Source organism: Populus euphratica, unplaced genomic scaffold, assembly GCF_000495115.2.
Source record: "Populus euphratica unplaced genomic scaffold, PopEup_1.0 scaffold39.1, whole genome shotgun sequence".
NCBI lineage: Eukaryota > Viridiplantae > Streptophyta > Magnoliopsida > Malpighiales > Salicaceae > Populus > Populus euphratica.
Window position 1 is genome coordinate 173738 of NW_011499897.1, and position 21623 is coordinate 195360.

The following is a 21623-nucleotide window of genomic DNA, read 5'->3' on the forward strand; positions in this document are numbered from 1 at the left end:
AGAGTTTTTTTAGTAGCAATGTTATTATTTTTAAAATCACACGAGCTTTTTATTCATTAAATAGAGAATCATAACCATAAGTTTAGTTAGAAGAAAGAGTTTTTTTTAATGGTAATTTTATAATGTCAAAGCAACATGATTTTTTTTTTTTGTATTAAATTGACTGCAAAGATAAACTTGCAAATAATCAAATATTTTTCATTGATTTTTTTTAATGCCATGTACAGCACTATGATCTTATGAAGTTTAGATATTTTCTATAATTTTTAATAGAATATAGATGCAATGAAAAAAATAATTAAATTATAGAATGTCCATGTTATTTTTCCCTTCTAAATACCACAATGTTGATAAAAATTTATCTTATTTGAATATTTTTAAAATATTTATTTTAATTATCATAAAAATTTAATAAAAAATATTTGCTGATATAATTGTCCGGTGTTTAAAAAAGTAACTAATAATATCCTATTAATTATTTTTTTGGAATCAATTTAAAAAAATAAAAACATACAATCGAAAAAGAGAAATCCAAGATAAATATATCTTTATCATTTTTCACAATCATGGATTTTATTTTATTTTTTTCAATGTAAATCTAAGAAAGTAATGGCACTAGTTATTTTTGCCGTCGCACGTGAGAAATATGCTAGTTTATTTAGAAAATTTTACATCACAATTAATGTTTTTCCGGTGGATGATTTCAATGCAAGAAAAAGCCGCTGTCAACTTGGACAAGCGCAGCCAATGAAATCTCTCGGTTGAGTCGCCCATGCCTTCAAAATCACCCGTTTCCCCCCCCTTCCAACCCAAACTGTAAAAATCAAAGAAAAGTGGACGCCCAACCCCCACAATAATAATAAAAATGAAGCATTGCAAAGAACCAGTCAGCAAAAACTGAAGTTCCACCAGAATCTCAAAATCCAAGTCCAGACCAGTCAGCCCGCTGTGTTGACTCGCCCGAGTCAATCAAAAGCAAAGCACTCTAACGCAGAAATCACCATGCCTTTTGAAATGGAATCCATGGCCGCCGCTATTGGCGTCTCCGTACCAGTTTTGAGGTTCCTTCTTTGCTTTGTGGTCACAATTCCAGTGAGTTTCATCCACCGATTCGTACCGAGTTCATTCGGCAAACATTTATACGCTGCTATTTCAGGGGCTTTCCTCTCGTATTTATCATTTGGGTTCTCTTCAAATCTTCACTTCTTGGTGCCCATGTTGTTGGGCTACCTTTCGATGGTCCTGTTTCGGCCTTACTGTGGAATCCTTACGTTTTTATTTGGATTCGGCTATTTAATTGGCTGGTATGTGTTTTTAATTTTATTTATTTCTGAGAAAGAAAGCTCACTTTTTTCTTTTTTCTTTTTAATGAATCAGTTGTTTCTTGAATAATCGGAGCTGAGTTATAGGATTTTTAATTGGATTAGTTGTTAATTGCTGTGCTTTGATGGTTTGCTGCTTGATTAAATGGACTCGGCGTGCTATTCATTTTGATTTCTCTTGAAGGCTTCAAATTAACGCGTAAATTGCAGGCTAAATGTAGAAGAAAAGAAAACATGCTGGAGGTTAAATGATAGCACTGAAATTACTTGAACGCATGCCGTAGTTTGAAATGCTGAAGGCTCAAATGCTGCATGTTTTGTTTATCTTGTTTATGTTGGGTGGAAGTAGGAGCTGGTGGGTGTTGTGTTTTTAATTATTTATTTTGAAAAAAAAATCCATATATAAGGAGGGATAGAAGCTGGTTTTAGCTAGAAAAGGTGTCATCGTGGGAATGCTGAATTTCTTCATTGTGCAGCTGTTTGCTGTGTGTGGAGAATATGGTACTGCCTTATAAATCTATAGTCCCCTTATAGCTTCATGTTTGTTATTTGATGTTCTTTTGAATATGAGTATGAAATTTATACTAGTTAATCAAATGGGACTGAAGAAATCTTTTTTCTTTCTTTGGGATTTTTATTTCTGAATTCTTGATTATTGTATCCATGTGTAGCCATGTGTATTACATGAGTGGTGATGCGTGGAAGGAAGGAGGCATTGATGCCACTGGTAAGCACGATTTCATACTTCATAATGATGATAACAGGAAATGGTATACTCTGCGAGAACTATTGATTGCTGGGTGATGAATAATTCTCTTATATTATCAGGGGCTTTAATGGTGTTAACACTGAAAGTCATATCATGTGCCATGAATTACAATGATGGACTGTTAAAAGAGGAAGAATTGAGAGAGGTTCAGAAGAAAAACCGCTTGATTCAGCTGCCCTCTTTTATTGAGTATGTTGGTTACTGCCTCTGTTGCGGTAGCCACTTTGCTGGTCCAGTTTATGAAATGAAGGATTATCTTGAGTGGACTGAAAGAAAAGAGGTATGTTCACCGTGTTTATTTTGTGCTTCTATATATGCTTTGTCTCAATGGAGACAGTCTGGTCTTGCAAAAGAGAATGGAAAAGAAAGGTCTATTCATTTTTTTTTTTCAACTTCTGGGACAAAGGCTTAGTTGTAGGTAGTCAAGTTGATGCCTTGTCTTGCTGCAAATATCTGGTTCTTAGTTTTGTTAGTTCATCTTTACAGATTTGGGCCCCTAGTGAGAAAGGACCCTCACCATCACCTTTCGGGGCAACAATTCGAGCTCTTTTCCAAGCTGCTGTTTGCATGGCCTTGTATCTGTACCTGATACCCCAGTATAACATACCCGGGCTCAATGGTCCAGCATACCAAGGATGGGGCTTCTGGAAACGGTTGGGTTACCAGTATATGTCAGGCTTCACAGCACGTTGGAAATATTATTTCATCTGGTCAATTTCAGAGGCAGCTATTATTGTCTCTGGCCTGGGTTTAAGTGGTTGGACAGAGACTTCTCCACCAAGGCCACAATGGGATCGTGCAAAAAATGTTGATGTTCTAGGTGTTGAGTTTGCTAAGAGTGCAGTTCAGTTGCCACTTGTATGGAACATACAAGTGAGCACTTGGCTTCGTCATTGTGAGTTTATCATCTCAGCTTTTGTTTCCAGTTGGTTGAGTTTTATTCGTAGGATGTAATTCTTAATTGGTACTGTTCTTAGCATCCATATATGGGAATATGTCACACAATCTGATGTACTAACTTCATGTGCTCTTTGTTCTGTTGTAGATGTTTATGATAGACTTGTTCAGAAGGGGAAGAAACCTGGTTTCTTTCAGTTGTTAGCCACACAGACTACCAGTGCTGTTTGGCATGTGAGTATAACATGCAACCATTTATTCTATTTGTGTGGGTGGTTAGGAAACTTATTTTTAAATTATGCATTTGACCCCCTTGTAGCTTTATGTATAATGATGCTGCTATTTGTTGCAAATTGAAAAGATCAGTAAAGCACCAATAGGTAAAATTCTTGTGAAGAGCAAAGGAGTGTGTCATAGCTCTTGTCTTAGCAATCTGATCCTTTCATGGTATTCCATATCTCAATTTCGCAGGTCATTGCAAATTGAAAAGACCTGAAAGCACCAATAGGTTAATTTTTACAAGAGCAAAGGAGTCTGACTTTTGTTTAACAATGTTATCCTTTATAGCCTTCCATATTTCATTTTCTCAAATATTTGACTATTTTCCTTGGCTTGTTACCTCTTTTCCTAGCATTTTCCATTTGTCTTCTCAGAAATACCTATGACTATACATGTTTTGGAGTTTTCTTGTATAATATTATTCATTGATTTTAACCTTTTCCTGTCTTCTCTCTGTGCAAATTACAGGGATTATATCCTGGGTACATAATATTCTTTGTCCAGTCAGCGTTGATGATTGCTGGTTCAAGGGGTATGACGTGGAAGATCCTTTTTTTGGTCATTTTCTTTATAGAAAGTTAAAAAGAAAAGAAGAGATTACTAACCCTCTTTCGCTACCTCGAGCAGTCCTATACAGATGGCAACAAACTATACCTCCAAATATGGCTCTGGTGAAGAAGTTGCTTGTTTTTATTAGCGTTGCTTACACCATTCTGGTTCTAAACTATTCCGCCGTTGGTTTCATGGTTAGCACTTTCTCTTATTGGAACAAATTATTTCAGAAACTGAAAATTAATATTTCTGGAGCCTAATTTTTCTCTTGTTCTATGTCATAGGTATTAAGCTTGCAAGAAACAATTGCTTTATATGGTAGTGTATATTACATTGGAACCATTGTACCTGTCGCATTGATCCTCCTTGGCAACATAATTAAACCAGCAAAGCCTGCCAGATCTAAAGCCCGGAAGGAAAAGTGAGTCAGGATCTTCTCCTCTGATGTTTCTCTTTAGAGTTCCTGGAATGAGAGCAGGAGCGTGGCAGATAACTGACCGTCTCCTCAACTATTGCCCAATTTTTTCAACATTTCTTTTGATCTCTGACACTGTTACTCTGTCTGAATTTTAATTTCAATATAAACCCTGGGCATTACATCTTCATATCTACAAGCCCCATTGAGTTTACCGCTGTGCTGTGGAACTAGATACAAATGTTCAGTGGTAGAGAAAGGAAAATAAAATATTTTGAATACCAAGGCTTGCAAAGCGAATGTTTTCAGCAGCCATTCTCTATCAAAAGGCCATTCAGCAATTTTGTCTGCAAAATGGTGGGGCATGAGTGGTGACACTCATCTATGATTGGCTAATCAATAGAACTAATCTTCGCTGGAGTCCTATTGTGTTAAGTTTATGTTCAAATCTCGCTTTTGAATTTGTTGGTTCTTGGATAGGCTTTCCGGCTTCCACATGTATTTCATACGGTAAGTGCATGATTTTTATGGGAGGCGTATGGCCATTGGCCTCAGGTATTCAGGTCCTCTGCTTTATCATTCTTTTTTCCAGAGCTTGAGTCAATGTTAATCGTTTTAGTTCTGGAGTTTCATCAACCAATCCGTACCCGTATAGCGCTTTCTACCTGGATTTGACAATTTTATCCAGATGCTTGTGATCAACAAAATCCAGCAAAGAAAATCTCATTTTTGTCTGGTGGGTATTGGGACCAGCAAGTTTCTGAAAATTAGAGGACCTTGATGGGTTAACGTGGCTCCAACACAGGCAGGACCTTGAGGCTTGACACAATCACAACGGGACCTCAAATTACGTCATGGTCACCTCGCTTCCTGTGAACCACAAGTGCCCCCGACACCGGAAAGCCCCCCAAGTTGAAATAGATCACACTTTAGCCCTTCTATTGCTGAACCTCATGCCCCTGGTAAAATCTCCAGTGTCAATCCACTAACACAAGTTATAACATGAGTTCCGTTCTTACTAGCGCCGCTGTGCTTGCTCTTGTTTGAGATTGTCGTCTAAATGAAAGTGTATCAAAATTTAAATTTTTTTTTATATCTTTAAATTATTTTAATGTATTAATATTAAAAATTAAAAAAACACTCTAAAAAATCCAAAAACCTCAACACACTTTAATTTATATTAGTCCTTGATCAGGAGCAGCTGTCGACATACCCAGTTACTGTTACCCAACATTCTTTTACAGGACTCCAGGGGCAAGCGCTACTTTAATAACCTAAAACCTTCAAACTCCTGTCCACGTGTTACAACTTGGGAGGTGATTTCATGAACTTTCCATGCTACCCTAGGTGACAACTTGCCTCTAGTCTCAGAAGCAGCAGCTTGCAGCAGAGGATAAAACTCTCAATAACAGCCATTCTTTTGTTACCCATAAGAGAGAACAGAACACATCCTCTCATACATTTCTCTCCCAATCAAGAAAACTCTCTCCCTCTATCACTCTCTAATCCGCCACTCCTTATGGCTATTTCCGCCTCAACAGCTACTTTCACCTCCACAAACCTCCTCTACCCCCACCACTCAACCACCACATCCACCACATCCACTCCTACTTTCTCCCTAACACCCACCTCCAAAATCTCCTCAAAATCCATCCTTTCGTCTTCTTTTCTCCCCCCCTTCACTCCCACCTCCTCAACCTCCCCTCTCACCACCACCCGCCACCGCTTTCTCACTGTCCGTGCAGCTAGAGGGAAGTTCGAAAGAAAGAAACCCCACGTCAACATTGGCACAATAGGCCATGTAGACCACGGCAAAACAACTCTCACAGCTGCTCCAACCATGGCTTTAGCCTCTATGGGCGGCAGTGCACCAAAAAAATACGATGAAATCGATGCTGCACCTGAAGAACGCGCTAGAGGTATCACAATTAACACCGCTACTGTTGAATATGAGACGGAATCTCGCCATTATGCTCATGTCGATTGTCCTGGTCATGCTGATTATGTTAAGAACATGATTACTGGTGCTGCTCAAATGGATGGAGCTATTCTTGTTGTGTCTGGTGCTGATGGTCCAATGCCACAAACAAAAGAGCATATCTTGTTGGCAAAGCAAGTTGGGGTTCCAAATATGGTTGTTTTTTTGAATAAACAAGATCAAGTTGATGATGAGGAGCTGTTGCAGTTGGTTGAGTTGGAGGTAAGAGAATTGTTGTCTAGTTATGAGTTTCCTGGTGATGATATTCCAATTATTTCTGGTTCTGCCTTGTTAGCTTTAGAGGCTTTGATGGAAAATCCGGCTATTAAGAGAGGAGAGAATCAATGGGTTGATAAAATATATGAACTTATGGATAATGTTGATAATTATATACCAATTCCTCAAAGGCAAACTGATTTGCCATTTTTACTTGCCGTTGAGGATGTTTTTTCTATTACTGGTCGTGGGACTGTAGCTACCGGGAGGGTTGAGAGAGGGACAATTAGAACTGGGGATACAGTAGATATTGTTGGGTTGAGGGAGACTAGGAATACAACTGTTACTGGTGTGGAAATGTTTCAAAAGATATTGGATGAAGCATTGGCAGGTGATAATGTTGGGTTGTTATTGAGAGGTGTTCAAAAGGCTGATATTCAGAGAGGGATGGTTTTGTCGAAGCCAGGGACAATTACTCCCCATACCAAGTTTGAGGCGATTGTTTATGTTTTGAAGAAGGAAGAAGGTGGTAGGCATTCTCCCTTCTTTGCTGGGTACAGGCCTCAATTTTATATGAGGACAACTGATGTTACAGGGAGGGTGGCTACAATCATGAATGATAAGGATGAGGAGTCGAAGATGGTTATGCCTGGGGATCGTGTGAAGATGGTGGTGGAACTTATTATGCCTGTGGCTTGTGAGCAAGGGATGAGGTTTGCTATCAGAGAAGGAGGGAAGACTGTTGGGGCCGGTGTTATCCAGTCCATTATTGAGTAGGTAATAAACTGTAGGAAATGTGCTCTATCGGTACTTTTTGGATGGCGTTGTCAAACTTCATATCTCAGCTTTGTGCAATTAAACTCCTGCCATTTTAGCAAAACTTTTGAGCCCCATGTCATACATTTTGCAGTTCTGTTCTTCTTTTGCACTTTGCCCTCATACTTAGTCTAGTTGGACATTGTCTTTGTGAAAATTCAATGTGGTAACTTAACCCCTTCTTGCTTTGGCTTCTAATTGCTGAATTTCAGTGAATTCGAATTGCATGTGTTGGGATGATGAAACAATCTATATTCATTTATTTGTTAATACTGCCCTTGCATTTGCTTGGTTCAATCAGTGTGGTGGTTTTGTTTTTGTGTTTTTGTGACATCATAATTGTGAATGTCGTTGTTGATTAGAGAGGTTATATTACCTCGATGTGCTTCTGCTCAGTGTCTTTAATCTGATAGTGTGATGAACGGGGGCACCATATCATCTCACTGCTGCTTGTTCGTATGTGTGCGTTTTATGTGCTGCACTTGCTTTTAGATTCAGTTCGTCCACTCTCATTGTAATATGTTCAGCAGTGGGATGAAATAATTTATAACTAGATTGCTTTGTACATGAGCAAATAGGACTTCTGAAATGGGTTTTTCTCTTTTCTGTATCAAGTGTAAGGTTATTATTTGTACTTTGTTTGGGAGTGCAAAGTAACATTTGAAGACTGAAAATTAGGGCCAATCTTCTTGCTTATGTTTTCGCAATGCTAAAAATTAACTCCCAAGTTAGTTTACATAGCAAGCAGCTAACTTTTTTCTGGAGATTGGACATGTGTTTATGCACGCGAGTTTCCATAGATGGTGGAGGTGCTAAGGCTTCCAGCATTAAAGTGTGTTCCCAATTTAAAATTTTTGGAAGTATAGTGTGTTCCCAATTTAAAATTTTTGGAAGTCTCGGACATCTTGTTAGTTAATTTTAGAGTTGCTTAGAAAACTTATATGAATATTAATTGAGAATCAAATGTTTTTTTTTGGTTTTAAATAATTATTTTAATACTGGGTTGTTGCAAATTACACGTTGTTTAGAAGAGAAATTTCTATGCTTTTGAGTGCTATTTTTTCTATGCTTTTGAGTGCTTTTTTTTTTTTAATGTATTTTCCAAGTATTTTGATAGGGCTATTTTTACTTACTACATAGAAAATAAGAAAAAACATTTTATTTACAAAGATTAAAATTTGAAAAATGATAATATATCAATTTGTTCTTTGAATAAGATATATATATATTAATTTGAGAAATTTATTCAATTAAATTTCTATTTAATTTTTATAGTTTTTTTGATATAAAATTGTAATTTTCTGAATAAATTATATTTTAGTTTTTAATTTCTAAAATTTATATTACAATTAATTTATACTTGATTAATTATTTTATTTTAATTTCTGATCAATAGTTTTCATGTGTCTAATTTATTAAGTTTTTTAATAAGTTAATTCATCATATGTCTGATTTATTAAGTTTTTTAATAAGTTAATTCAAATACAAATAACAATTCTAAATAAAATAAAATAAAATAAAATAATTTATTATTAATTTAATAATTGATTAATTTATATTTGAAAATCAAGATTAATGTCTAACGACACCAATGTTTCTAAAGTAAGAAAAATCTAAAATTTGATTCATTAACTTGATTAAATTTAGTAAAATTTAATTAATTTAATAATATAATTAAAAAAATATTGATAATGAATAAAAAAATAAAATAATAATAATTAATTATAAAAATTGAACTCTCAATACCTGGAATGAAAAGAAAAAATAATCATTAAAGACTTAGCATCAATGGTCTCATTGAGATAGTTATAACATTATTGTAAAAGATTACACAATAATAATAATAATAAAACACAAATATTATAAGAGTAATAACTTGAAAAATAAATCAAACAAAATATCATAAAATGAGCATCTTATATTTACATTTGATCAATGAATTTAATTTAAAAATAAATTTTTTTTAAGAAAAACTAAATTTAAAAAAGAACAACAAATACAACACCCGGAGGTAGTTTAAATTATTTTAAAAAAGAGTAAAAAACCATATAAAAATAAAATAAAAAAATAATAAAAAATTTAAATATCTAATTAAATAAAAACTGAAGAATAAAATTAAAAAAATATAAATTTTAAAATAAAAAACAAACAAATCTAGATAAATTTTCTAAACTAAAAAAAACATGTCTTGGGCCTGTGCCTATTAGTGGGCCTGATTTGGTCAGAAGCCATCTTATCTTTTGGTTGGGCCATCTATTATGGAGAACTCCATGGTTTGACTATAAAGGGTTGAACCCTCTCTGGGCCTCGTTCACTTGTCCAAACAAGTAATATGGATGGAATGGGATTTTGTTTTCAGCATACATTTGTAGGTATGTATGTATGTCTGCAATGGCAGCATTCCAAATACTTGACATTGACAACAAAACAAGATGCTTTGAATAATATTAATAATGTCAACACCGTTACTCTAACCTTACAACTAAGCAAACATAAACATACAGACAGGCAAGGGCTACAGATTTTTCTTTTCTTTTTGTGCCTGTCAGAAGACTTTGCCTTACCATGTTCCTTCCTCCTCCTCCTACTCCTTCTCCTACTCCTACATTATTATTATTATTGCCTTCCAGTTCGTAGAAAACGACTACCTCTTACTTGGGCTCTCTCTCTCTTTCTTTCGCACATGTTTATTCACGTCTAGTTTTTATTAATATTAATTGGAAGGATAAACTGGCAATAGGGTCCTCTCTCTCTCTCTCTCTCTCTCTCACTATTAATTGGAAGGAATTGGACAAACTTTTATCCTAGAATTTACTTATTAAGCTAAAAAAATGGTTTTCTGTTCGAGCCTCGTTTTTTGTAATAAAAACAGGAAGGAATTGGACAAACTTTTATCCTAGAATTTACTTATTAAGCTAAAAAAAGGTTATAACTATGGAGATATCAAGATATAGCTGTTCTGTCAATCTATATTTATCAAATATAGCTTTGATTTAGGTAAAAAAAGAGATTTGCTCTGCTTCCCTCCATTTAACTAACACCTTTTTTTTTAATGGTTAAATTTCCCATACAATATAAATTCCATTTTAATTTCGTCTTCTTTGTTACAAAAATAATTTCCCCAAAAAAAAAAATCCTTTCTGCGTTCTTCAGTTTTGTATACATATATTATATTCTTCTGCTTCGCTGGCCATTAGTTTTCTCCCCCCAACCCCCCCTTTATTTTTTTCATTTCCCTTTTCTTTTCCTCTCTCCTCCTAGCTTTCTTCAGCGAAGATACCACATGTCTCTCCCTCTCTCTCTCTCTAGCAATATTTCTCCGTTAACCATCCTCTCAATACATAAAAAAACATTATTTTGTTTTCAAAATCACCATTGTACGTCTTTTTGTAGAAAGATGTCTTCTTTCAAGTAAAATACCCTTCTTGTATTTATAGCAGTTCGGTATTGAGTCCAAATATTACACACCATGTCCTTTGAACTCAGGTGTTGTTAAACCGGAAAGCACTGCTTCAGATCAATGAAGAGAACTTTCTTCGAGATCTAAGGTTCTTTCTTTCTTCTCATCTGCGTTTATCTTAAGCCTCAAGGCAAGTTCAGGGATATATGTAGATGGAACCAATGAAGTCAAAGATTAAGGGGATGTTTACTCAGGGGGGCAAGGAGGACTTTTATGTTGGCAGATGCAATATGAATATTGTTGAAGAATGGGAAATTAGGCCAGGAGGAATGTTAGTTCAAAAGAGAAATACTGCTGATTCCAATCATAACTCTGTTCCTGTTTCCAACATTAAAGTTAGAGTCAAATGTGGTTCTTCATGTCATGAAATCAGCATCAGTTCTCAAGCAAGTTTTGGTAATTTGATAATTCTTAGACCACCGTGTTTTTGTTTATATTGATGATACTTTTGACTTGATATTTTTTAGAATGATAAATATTAAGGAGTTGGTTTTTGGGCCACAGGTGAACTGAAAAAAATGCTTGCGGAACATACAGGAGTGCACCCACTGGATCAAAAGCTGATATTCAAGAAGAAGGAGAGAAATTCGAAGGCGTATTTAGATGTTGCCGGAGTGAAAGATGGATCCAAAATTGTGTTAATTGAGGACATTACCAGCCGCGAAAGGCGTTGTCTTGAGATGCTCAAATCTGCTAAGATAGAAAAGGGTTCGAAGTCATTGCAACAAGTAAGCTCGGAAGTTGACCAGTTTGGTGATAAGGTAAGTAAACTTTTCTAGAGATAAAGATTACACGGGGTGCCTCTAGCAGAAATCAGATTTTAAAGTTTCTGAGAAATTCTTTTTATTGCACTGTTGTAGGTGACATCCTTGGAAACAACAACTTCTAAGGGAGGAAAAGTAGCAGAGAAAGACGTGGATGGTTTGACTGAAATCTTGATGGCAAAATTAGTAGCATTGGATGGGATTTTTGTTGAGGGAGACTTGAAGTTGCAGAAGAGAATGCAGGTATTATGGGACTTCTAATTGGTCTTCTCGCTTTCTTGTCACACATTTCAATTCGATTAATGTTCAAGTTCTTGCTTTGCCTTGTCTTTCATGAAGGAAAGGAAAGTTCAGCAGTACATTGAAGCTCTTGATAGGCTCAAGTTAAACTATTCTACTGCCAATACCAGTGGAGGCAAAATCCCATTGCAGCTACAAGATAATTCAATTGGAAAAATACCAATACCAACGCAAAAGAAGCCAATTCAAAACAATAAAGGAAAAATCCCATTGCAGCAGCAAGATAATTCAATAAGGATAACGCCAATAACAAAGCAAAAGCAGACAATTCAAAGCAATGGAGGCAAAATCCTATTGCAGCAACAAGATCATTCAACTGGGAAAATGCCAATACCAAAGCAAAAACAGTCAGTTCAGTCCAAACAGCAGAATGCTACAATGCAAATGCCAACACAGAAGCAGCAGCGACCAGTGTTGAGTAATTCCGAGTCTTTTGTGGTGACAACAGCATGGGAAACTTTTGATTAAGCTGTGGAGATAATGTTTCCACGAGTTCTTGGCTTAAGTGGGAGCAATTTAAAGAAAAAGACGGTTAACTACGCTTGGATTTCCATTTTTCTGTCACTCTTGTTTCTTTACTCATTCCTTGCTGTTTTAGATTTGTTTTCTTTACTCATTCCTTGCTGTTTTAGATTTATGATTTGTTTTTCTTTTTTGAAAATAAACTAAATTGGCTCTTAGCAAATTGTATACAGAATATAGCAGATTTCTTATATGTACCATATTATGTTATAGAGTAGTTATAAATTCGGGCAAGTAGAATTATATTTTGAAGAATTTGTTGCGGCTGCTGTTACTGTTGACTCGATGGTGGTGTGGCTCGGGACCACAGAACACCTAATATTGTGTTCATACTTGCTGTATTTTACCAAACAGATAATTTTTTTTTTTGAAACTAATACAAGTTAAAAAAATATTTTAAAAAATAATATAATTTTAACACAATCATAATTATAAATATTAATTTTATAATTACAATTATTGAAAATAAACAATTACTCATATTAGGAGAAGTAAATAATTTCTGATTCGGATAAGATTCTTCGTTTCTATATATACACAAGGGGAAAAGGAGACTGTGGGGGTAATATTTATGTAATAATTAGCATAAAACAAATCATTACAGAATGATAGAAAGGTAGATTTGACATTGGAAGGCAGGATACATGGCGTTGGAAAACAGGTAGAATGGTTAATCATCTCAAAGGCAACATGTTTAAGTGTTGGTTAACGTAAAATTCTAATTAAACACACAGATTAAGTTGCTCCCGGAAAAATTCTCCATCACAGCTGTTCTCCCTCTTGCTGAGAAAAAAAGATGTCAGATTGTCTTGGTTCACTAAACTATTGGCTTGACGTGATGGGAGTACCAGTTAGATATCAAGAATTCAGAGACATGCACATGGATAGGTTTTGCTGGTGAAGTTTGAGGTGACATGATGTCAAATTTTACTCATGCATAGAAAAATCAATTTCATGCAATCCTGCTCAGTGATTATGAAAGCTTTTATTAAATAGTTGAACCTAATAATTGTACCTCTAATGCCAGCCAGTTGTTAATAATCAAGTCTGAGAACTTTTATTAAACAGTTCAACAATATTTTTAACTTTTATTTAATAGAATTAAAGTGGATGTAACGGCAAAAGGAGCGAAAGGGCTGTCTATTTTGGTTTTCTTAATTTACCAGAAATCTCAGTAAACGTGTTATCATCTAAGGTGATGGCGCCAGAAAGAAGGAACAAAAAGCAAAGAAGAAGAAAGAGAAGAGGCCCAATGGTTACTCGACAAGGCAATAATAATACCTCGAGTGGATTCAGAACATCCCTGAGAAACTGTACCAGTCAGAGAGAACATATGAGGAATAAGAAATGCAAGAACTGAGAGGGATTCTATTCATGTGATGCCTAAAACTGCAAACTCAAGGTGATTCTCTCAAACATGCCAAGAACTTCCAGTTAACTAGCTTTGGAGTAAAGAAAAAGGTAGGGGCCATCCTTGTTCCTTCTTTTCTTTGTTCTTCCTTTCGGTTTCCCTGTCGACAAATGCATTTGATAGCATCAGAGTTTCCCTTCAGGATTCTATTCATGTGATGCCTAAAAAGTATCTGCAAACTCAAGGTAATTCTCTCAAACATGCCAAGAACTTTCAGTTAACTAGCTTTGGAGTAAAGAAAAAGGTAGGGGCCATCCTTGTTCCTTCTTTTCTTTGTTCTTCCTTTCGGTTTCCCTGTCGACAAATGCATTTGATAGCATCAGAGTTTCCCTTCTGCATGATGGGGCACACTTGCGTTTCCTAACTTTATTTCATGCCATGAGGGGAAAGCAAGGGTTTTGCTTTTTGACAGGTGTTGCTGTGAGGCTTTGACTAACTCTTCGGAGATGGGCCTATTGCATGTGAACTGGAAATGAGGATGCAAGATGCCACCCCAAGAAAGCTGCCGATCTACTTTCTTAAAAAACAAAGTTAATAAATTTAGACATTGATATGTTGGACTTTATCAGTCGGTACTAACATTACCCTAATAACATTAACATTAAGGAAACACCTATACGACATGGGATAGATCTTACTTCATTGAAGCGTGTTAATATGTTCTTTGTTTCATAACTCAATTGGTTAGTATGTATCATATAAACCGTTCTAGGTTCGAGCGATGCCGGGAGTAGGATTTTCATCTACACGTTTAAAAACACGGAAATAACCACAGTTTTTGTTTTATCACCCGATGACAGTTTTATCTAACAGTTCAATTGGTTAACGTTTGAGTTTTAGCCAAAGATCACAGTTCAATTTCTATGCCACATGTAGCCTGTCATTTAAAAATAAAAATAAAAGAAGCGGTGAATGACTTGGGCTTTTTTTAACAAACTCAGCCATGTTGGGCCATTTTAGCCTGCATTTGGGCTATCTTTTTATTAGGTTTTTAGGGTTTTATTTTTATTATTCTTTACTGTTAAGTTTTTATTGAATTTTATTCTTTTTATTAAATTGATTATAATTCAGTTTTTTTAGCATATCATAAAACAAAAAAAAAATTAACTCCACCTAATGGAGTTTATAACCAGAGTTTGAGTTTGAAGAACTGATTAGGATTAACATGAATCTAATCAATGAACAAGATCATATAAATGTATTTTTTTTATAATTTATTTTTAAATTCAGGCAGGATAAAAATTTGAATTAAGAGGTTTTAAAGTTCACCCATTAAACTATGTTTAATAAGAATATCAAATAATTTTTTATGATCTGAATATTTTTTATTACATTAAAAAAAATTTGATTCAATCCACAACATACCACATACATCAAAAAAATAAATGTCAAATTTAACAATTCTTTTAATATTTTTGCAAAGTGAGGTACAAAATTTAGATGCCTCATTTTTCTTTTACATTACCCCTTTTCTTTTATTAACCTTCTTTCACTTATAGCCTTACTTAAAAATTGTTTTAGTAAGATAACTATTTTTTAAAACTTGTTTATGGATATTAATTTAGTTTAAATTGATATATAAACTCATCTAATTTTTTTATATCATTAAAAAAGAAAGAAAGATTATATAGATAAATGTGTTTTTTCAAAGTTTCTTCAAATGCATTATTTTCATAAATTCAATGTTATTTAAATCTAACCAATGAAAATATACCTCTAATTAGTCATATTTTAAACCATAAGATAAGATATTAAATGTTTAATTAATGAGTTTATTATATCATATAAACAGATAAAAGTCTAAAAAAATAGTCTTGGAAGAAAAATACATTATTTGTTTAAACTATACATTTGACCTAGATGTTCAATTCACGCAAATCTGACTAATGTTGAAAGTTTATTCAAATCTCTATAGTCTAATAGTGAGAGTGAAGTCACCAAAAACCTTTTTGAAATCAAATTTACTTTAAAGATAAACTTTTAAACCATTCTGAATCACAAAACAGACTTAAATTGCTCCTATTTATGGATTATAGTTTTCATATTTATCATTTTTTATATTTTTTATTAATTTTAATTTTTTTATTATTTTATTTCTAGCTTTTCTGTTGGTGTTAGTTAATTATGATATACTATTTTTTCTGTTTTTTAAGACCTTTGGCCATCAATAATCAATAATTTAGAAATTTACCATGTCTATTTTGTTTCCTTGTCAAACTAGAGAAAAACACAAAAAAAAGTGAAGAAAATTCAATTATCTGAGCATATATAAAGATATAATTCAAGTTAAAAAATTGAATAACATTGATTAATAAGCTATTTTTTATAGAATAAATCAATAAGAATAACAATTTCATAATCTTAAAAAACAAAATAATCAGGTAGTTGATCATACCTTGATAATTACCGATAATTTCTTATGAGTGATATGAAAATATTAAACTAAATTCCTCATTGCTAGCTTGTTAAAGAGTGATAAGATTTTTTTTATTGTTGTTTTCATGACTTCTTCTTAATAATTTACTATGTTTTTTATTTTAAGGTTTTTTAGTGCGACAAACCCTGTATCCTTCATTATAAGCTGCATTAAGTGATATCAAAACTGGATTAATTAAGCTTAGGGAACTTAAACAACAAGGATTAGAAGTGTGGAGTAGAGATTTAGCCGTAGGAGACTAAATTGGAAGAAATAAAAAATTGTCTTAAATGGATTCCCTTAGATCATGCTAGCAAGGATAAAAAATTATATGGTTTATATATGGAGATTTATTTTGTGATGCATCTAATGCTAGAATTATTTCTATCAAACTAAAACATTACATTTACTAGGATCTTATGAAGAATTTTTATAAAGAGATAGCACAAGATGATATTTAATTGGCAGGGGGAATAGATGGGGAGAGACATGGCCAGATTAACCATGACACTTGCAACTTTTGTTTTTAAACTGATATTCAAAATTTTAATGGAGATATGAAAATACATGATTTTATGGATTGACTTGTTAATTGTAATAGAATTTTGGTATGTGAAAAGATATCAAAGGAAGATATTATAGGGACAGTCTCAATTAGTTAACGTTGAGAGATCAATTTTTTCCTTATAATTTTAAATAATATCTTTTTTATTAGTATTGAAAGTGTATTCAAGAATAGAAAACTATTATGAATAGACTATTAAGTTTATAAATCTAGCAGAATGTAATTATTAGTGAGATAATTAATGAAGGTCACATAATTGCCAGATATTTGAATGGTTTGAAACCTACCATCAAGAATAACATAGGAGTATAAATGTTGTAAATACTTAATGACACATAAATTTTAACGCTAAAAAATAATAATATATTGTTGCAAAGGCGCTCATATATTAACAAAATTATTTAACCTAATTTACAGGAGTTTTGTATAAACAAGTAAAGGGGGAGCTAGAAAGGGTAACAATATTCAACCAACTTCATAAAGTCCTTCCTAAAAGGTTATGAACCTGATCATAGAATAGTGGTTGGAAAACAAATTAAATGTTCATAAAAACCAGCAAAGTAGGAACTAAGAAGGGTAAAACTATTCAACCCATTCAATATAGTTCTTATTAAAAGATTGCAAAGCCTAATAGGGTAATGGCTGAGAAGCATATCAAAGTACGTAGTTAAACTTGCCAACCCGTATACAAGAGCAATACCAGTAATATCTGGTAATTATTTTAAATATGGTGAACCAAATTACCATTCTAATTACTATGTGAAAAAATGGTTATTAATATAATGAGAAATTATATAGATGATATAAGTGAAAAAATGGCTATTAATATAATGAGAAATTATATAGATGATAGGGATTATGAGGAGTATAAAGAAGAGGAATGGGATTTTGTTGTGAGGAAGTTGTTATTATTATCACTGAAACTATTATAGGAATATTCTCAATGCCATAAATATTCCATATAAATGGTTTATTTTATTTAAGCATGAATAGAGGTAGATGTAAGAATATAATTGAAAATAAGGTTATAAAGATTTTAATTCTTAAACTTTATTCAAAACCTTATAATAATGGTTGAGGTTGCAAGTGAAATTCCATGATAAAAAGATGTAAACTTATATTTTTGATAGAAAAATATAAAGACAAAACATGTTATGAAGTGTGGATACAGGTGCATGTAGTCTAGAATTAGTAGTAGGCGTTGGTAATATGATGTAGGTCCTAAGCGTTTAGGCCGGGAAAATTTGTATAAATTTCATAATGTTATTTAATATAACCCGGTTGTTAGTTAAAATAAAAATTAACTATAATGTATCTAACATTTACTACCAAATAGTTCAAGAACCCTGATTTTTTTTAAAAAAATATAAGAATAAATAAGATATATTTGTTAATTATGCTTTATGAAATGAATATTGCTCATCCTTGATAAAAGATTCCAAATACAAAATAAAAATTACTCAAGGCTTCACTTGTTAGAAATAAATAAAAATAAAAAATATATTTATTTTTAATATTTTATAAAATCTCGTTTGTAACTTTATCCAAGTCTCTTTCTTTTTAAATCGGCTTTGACAGCAATGCTGTAATAGCTTGACATTTAACTAGTGAAGCAACTTGTTTTCCTTAAACAATGTTCGATGAATGATCTAATTAATCCTTCGATATGTACATGTGACAAGTTGTACTTGTGCTTGATAGAATACAAATTAAATTTATTTAAGGCATCAACTAAAGTTTATTTAAGCATCAACTAAAACTTGTAATCTTTGTAAGTTGGCTTTCATGTCGGAAGTTTGTAAAAAATGCTGTTTTTTATTTTATTTTTTTAATTATAGCTTCGAGCGAGAAATAATGACTCCAAAGTGAGGAGCTATATATTCGAAGAAATTGGCAGCATCTTCATGTAATAAACAGTTAGATGATAAGATTTGCTGCTGCTTTGGAGATTAATCCCAATCTCCGTCACCTTGTGCAATTGGCACATACGCTACGTGGATCCACGTCGGTTTCTGAAAAGTTGGTGGTTATCCTTCCAACTCTTGTCGTGGCTTCTTAATGGTAAGCTCGTTAATCCCATGGAAGGTATTGGCCATGACTCTCTATCAGCTAAGACAGAGAGCGATACTTATCGTCCCAGGGTATTGGCCTGCAATCAACATGCGAAGCTTTGATCAATTCCATCTCGTTAGGAAGTATTTGGTATGATTTTGCTAAAGTGTATTCATGTTATAAGTAGATTTTAACCTACAAAATAAGGATGCATGTTCATTTCTTAATTTAAGGTAGATGTTTAGCCTAGACAATGGGACGCAAATTCACGTCGTGAACTTCTATGAGACGTCAAAAGCCCGCATCTTAGAAATTTTTTGACTTCGGCAATAATGAAGCGGCTCAAGACGTAGCCTAGCGCATCATGGGCTGTCTTTAAGAAGAGAATGTACGTTCTTGTTTGTGCTAATTGACGTCCTTAAGAGCCTGTTTTCTCGTAGTGTTGGGCACTATTTTCTTTCATCAACAGCAGCAGTACTGAGTGTGTGTGAATTTAAAATGGATAATCAGCCTCCGAGTCATGTATATAGAATGCCCTCTTCTATCCTCCTATACGATCATGCAAATGAAACAGAGCCTCACATGATCATGTCGATAATATTTGCATACTTCCACTGAACAACTCATACAGATGGGGACCAAGCACACATGCAAAAAGCAGAAGGCATTATCAAGCTTTATAGTTTATGATAAATAAGACAGCATAAATGGGTGCTTGTGATTAGTAGGGTTTGGACTCATTTGTGAGCACGAACAATTTTGATGGTGCTTACATGAGAACAAAACGTCTATTTGTTAGCAAAAATACATGGCAGGCGCAGCTTATGAAGATGATAAAAGCTGATTCTACAACCAACCAATATTTCGTTCTGTCATTGTTGATTTCCACGGACCTTAAAAAACTTATCATCAAAATTAGGAATTCAAGGGACATTCAAACGCCACCCATTCAAGGCAAACAGGTTCATCCTTGAGACATAAGAATAGGGCCAACTTGACTTCCTCTCTCTAGATTTCCCTCGGCTCAGTTTCGATATGGCACCGGTTGTTCGATTCATGGCACTGGTTTATTTAGATTCGCCCTTTAAATCTGGATATGGGCTAAGGGTAAAGGGCAGCGGCGGAGACGGGGCCTGGCCCTATAAAAAAGTGTTTTTTCTAGCCATCTCTTGATAATATTTATAATTTTAGTAGTAAAATAACTAAAATTTTAATTTTTTTAGAATAATTCTTTAAACTTGACCTTTAATTTTTTTTTAGGGTATGAAATAAAGAACATAATCTGTCAAGTCGCCCACCACCCCATATATATAAGAGTTCCCTTGTTTTCTCTTGAGAGAATAAAAAAAAGATGAAGAAGAAGCAGCAAAAACGACTAGATCCTTCACGCTACTTTAAAATGAATGACATGATTTTTGATATGATTTTAATAAATATTTGTTGTCCAAAAATATAGCAAATAATAATTAGACTAGTGAGTGTTCATGTAGTTTATATCCATTTAATTTATAAGATTATGGTAAAATATTTGCTAAAACTTTGTTATTAATTGCACCATTTGACTTTCTAAACTGAATACCGTAAATCCTCCCATTCATCTTTATTTTGTGCAAATAAACATCAATGACAGCTGGTTGTAGAAATAGTAAAGTTGATAATACATTTAAAAGCACTCATATATATATATATATATATTTAAATTATTGAATTCAAAATAGATAATAAAATTTAGAATATGCATGACCATATCATTCATTAATTTATTAAATATAGATTGTAAAACAGGCTCGTTTTTTCTTTTCCAGAAGACTAGTAAAGCTGCCATGTGCTTAACACTTGTCTTCAAAATCTCCATTTATTTAGGGAGGGAGGGGCAGCATTACATTAAAAAACGCGTCGCCATGGATTGATCACCTTAGCTTGTTTTACAATCACGCAATTGAAAAATGTTGCTCATGACCAAGATTGTTGAAAAGATTGAAGCAAAGCTCAACTTAATTTGCTGTTAACACCATGCTTTGGGAAAATATGAGCGATCTGTATTAAGTCGTTGCTATTTAATTAATTGATAGTGTAATCTCTTAACTTCAACGCTTTGCAAGCATGCTTTCCTGGTCAAGTTCTACATGCAACTCTTGACATTTCAGTTGTTCTTAATTTCCTGCTTTTACGTCAAAGTAGAATACAGTGGCATGACGGTAGGAGGGGTTATCTCTATATGTGATTGTAATTTCTACAGTGTCTTATATGTTTATTGGATTTATATGAATTTATAAGGTATTTAATGAATTATAAGATTAATCATGATGTATACAAGTTAATCCAAACATTTATATAAATAAAAAAATATAATATTTTATTTTATTTTCAATTTCATTTAATGTCTGTTATTGTTCCAAAATTTCCTTTTCAAAATCCCAAAGAGAATGGTTGAAATTGAATTGATGCATAGTATAATTTGCCAGAGTCCTTATAAAAATGTCTTGTTCTTTATCCAGATATTCTTTATTACACAAAAAATATAATTAAATCATCCAAAAACTAAAGTGTGAAGTGACAATAAAATGCAATTAAATCTATTATTTAGATTAATATTATTAATTAGAATAATTTATAATTAGCGAAAAACTCAATTAGTACTATATTTATGATTATTATTTATATCATATTTTATTTATAAATATAGAGTATTTAGGAGTATAATAATGGTTATTTTTTCTTTCTATTTCAAAACATATTAAAATAATATATTTTTTATTTTTTTAAAATTATTTTTTAAATCAATACACTAAAATGATATAAAAAGATCAACAATATATTAATTTAAAGTAAAATAAAAAATAAAATTTTTTAAATTTAAAAAAAAAAACCCTTTCGAAAAGTAACGTT

The 21623-nt window shown here is 33.1% G+C and overlaps 3 protein-coding genes across 5 annotated transcripts; all 3 read left to right on the forward strand.

The window, feature by feature from the left end:
* The first annotated feature begins 799 nt into the window (after positions 1-799).
* Positions 800-4542, forward strand: LOC105132166 (lysophospholipid acyltransferase 1-like). Its single transcript, XM_011035496.1, has 8 exons — positions 800-1304; positions 1994-2049; positions 2151-2371; positions 2578-2986; positions 3137-3222; positions 3736-3799; positions 3895-4013; positions 4104-4542. The coding sequence occupies exons 1-8, from the start codon at positions 1003-1005 to the stop codon at positions 4242-4244; spliced, it is 1398 nt and encodes a 465-aa protein (XP_011033798.1). The 5' UTR covers positions 800-1002; the 3' UTR covers positions 4245-4542.
* A 1102-nt stretch (positions 4543-5644) lies between these two features.
* LOC105132167 (elongation factor Tu, chloroplastic) lies at positions 5645-7466 on the forward strand. The gene has a single exon (XM_011035497.1). It carries the CDS (start codon positions 5754-5756, stop codon positions 7203-7205), a length of 1452 nt encoding a protein of 483 aa, XP_011033799.1. The 5' UTR covers positions 5645-5753; the 3' UTR covers positions 7206-7466.
* A 3006-nt stretch (positions 7467-10472) lies between these two features.
* Positions 10473-12542, forward strand: LOC105132168 (BAG family molecular chaperone regulator 1-like). Of its 3 annotated transcripts, none has more exons than XR_843550.1 (5): positions 10473-11100; positions 11209-11465; positions 11565-11711; positions 11808-12366; positions 12401-12542. XR_843550.1 is itself a non-coding variant. In XM_011035499.1 (5 exons), the coding sequence occupies exons 1-5, from the start codon at positions 10857-10859 to the stop codon at positions 12234-12236; spliced, it is 909 nt and encodes a 302-aa protein (XP_011033801.1). In that variant the 5' UTR covers positions 10473-10856; the 3' UTR covers positions 12237-12371. The 3 variants fall into 3 exon arrangements, 2 of the variants coding, with proteins under 2 accessions (XP_011033801.1, XP_011033800.1); XM_011035499.1 differs by lacking the exon at positions 12401-12542 and having other exon boundaries at positions 11808-11883; positions 12052-12371; XM_011035498.1 differs by lacking the exon at positions 12401-12542 and having other exon boundaries at positions 11808-12371.
* Positions 12543-21623: the final 9081 nt, after the last annotated feature.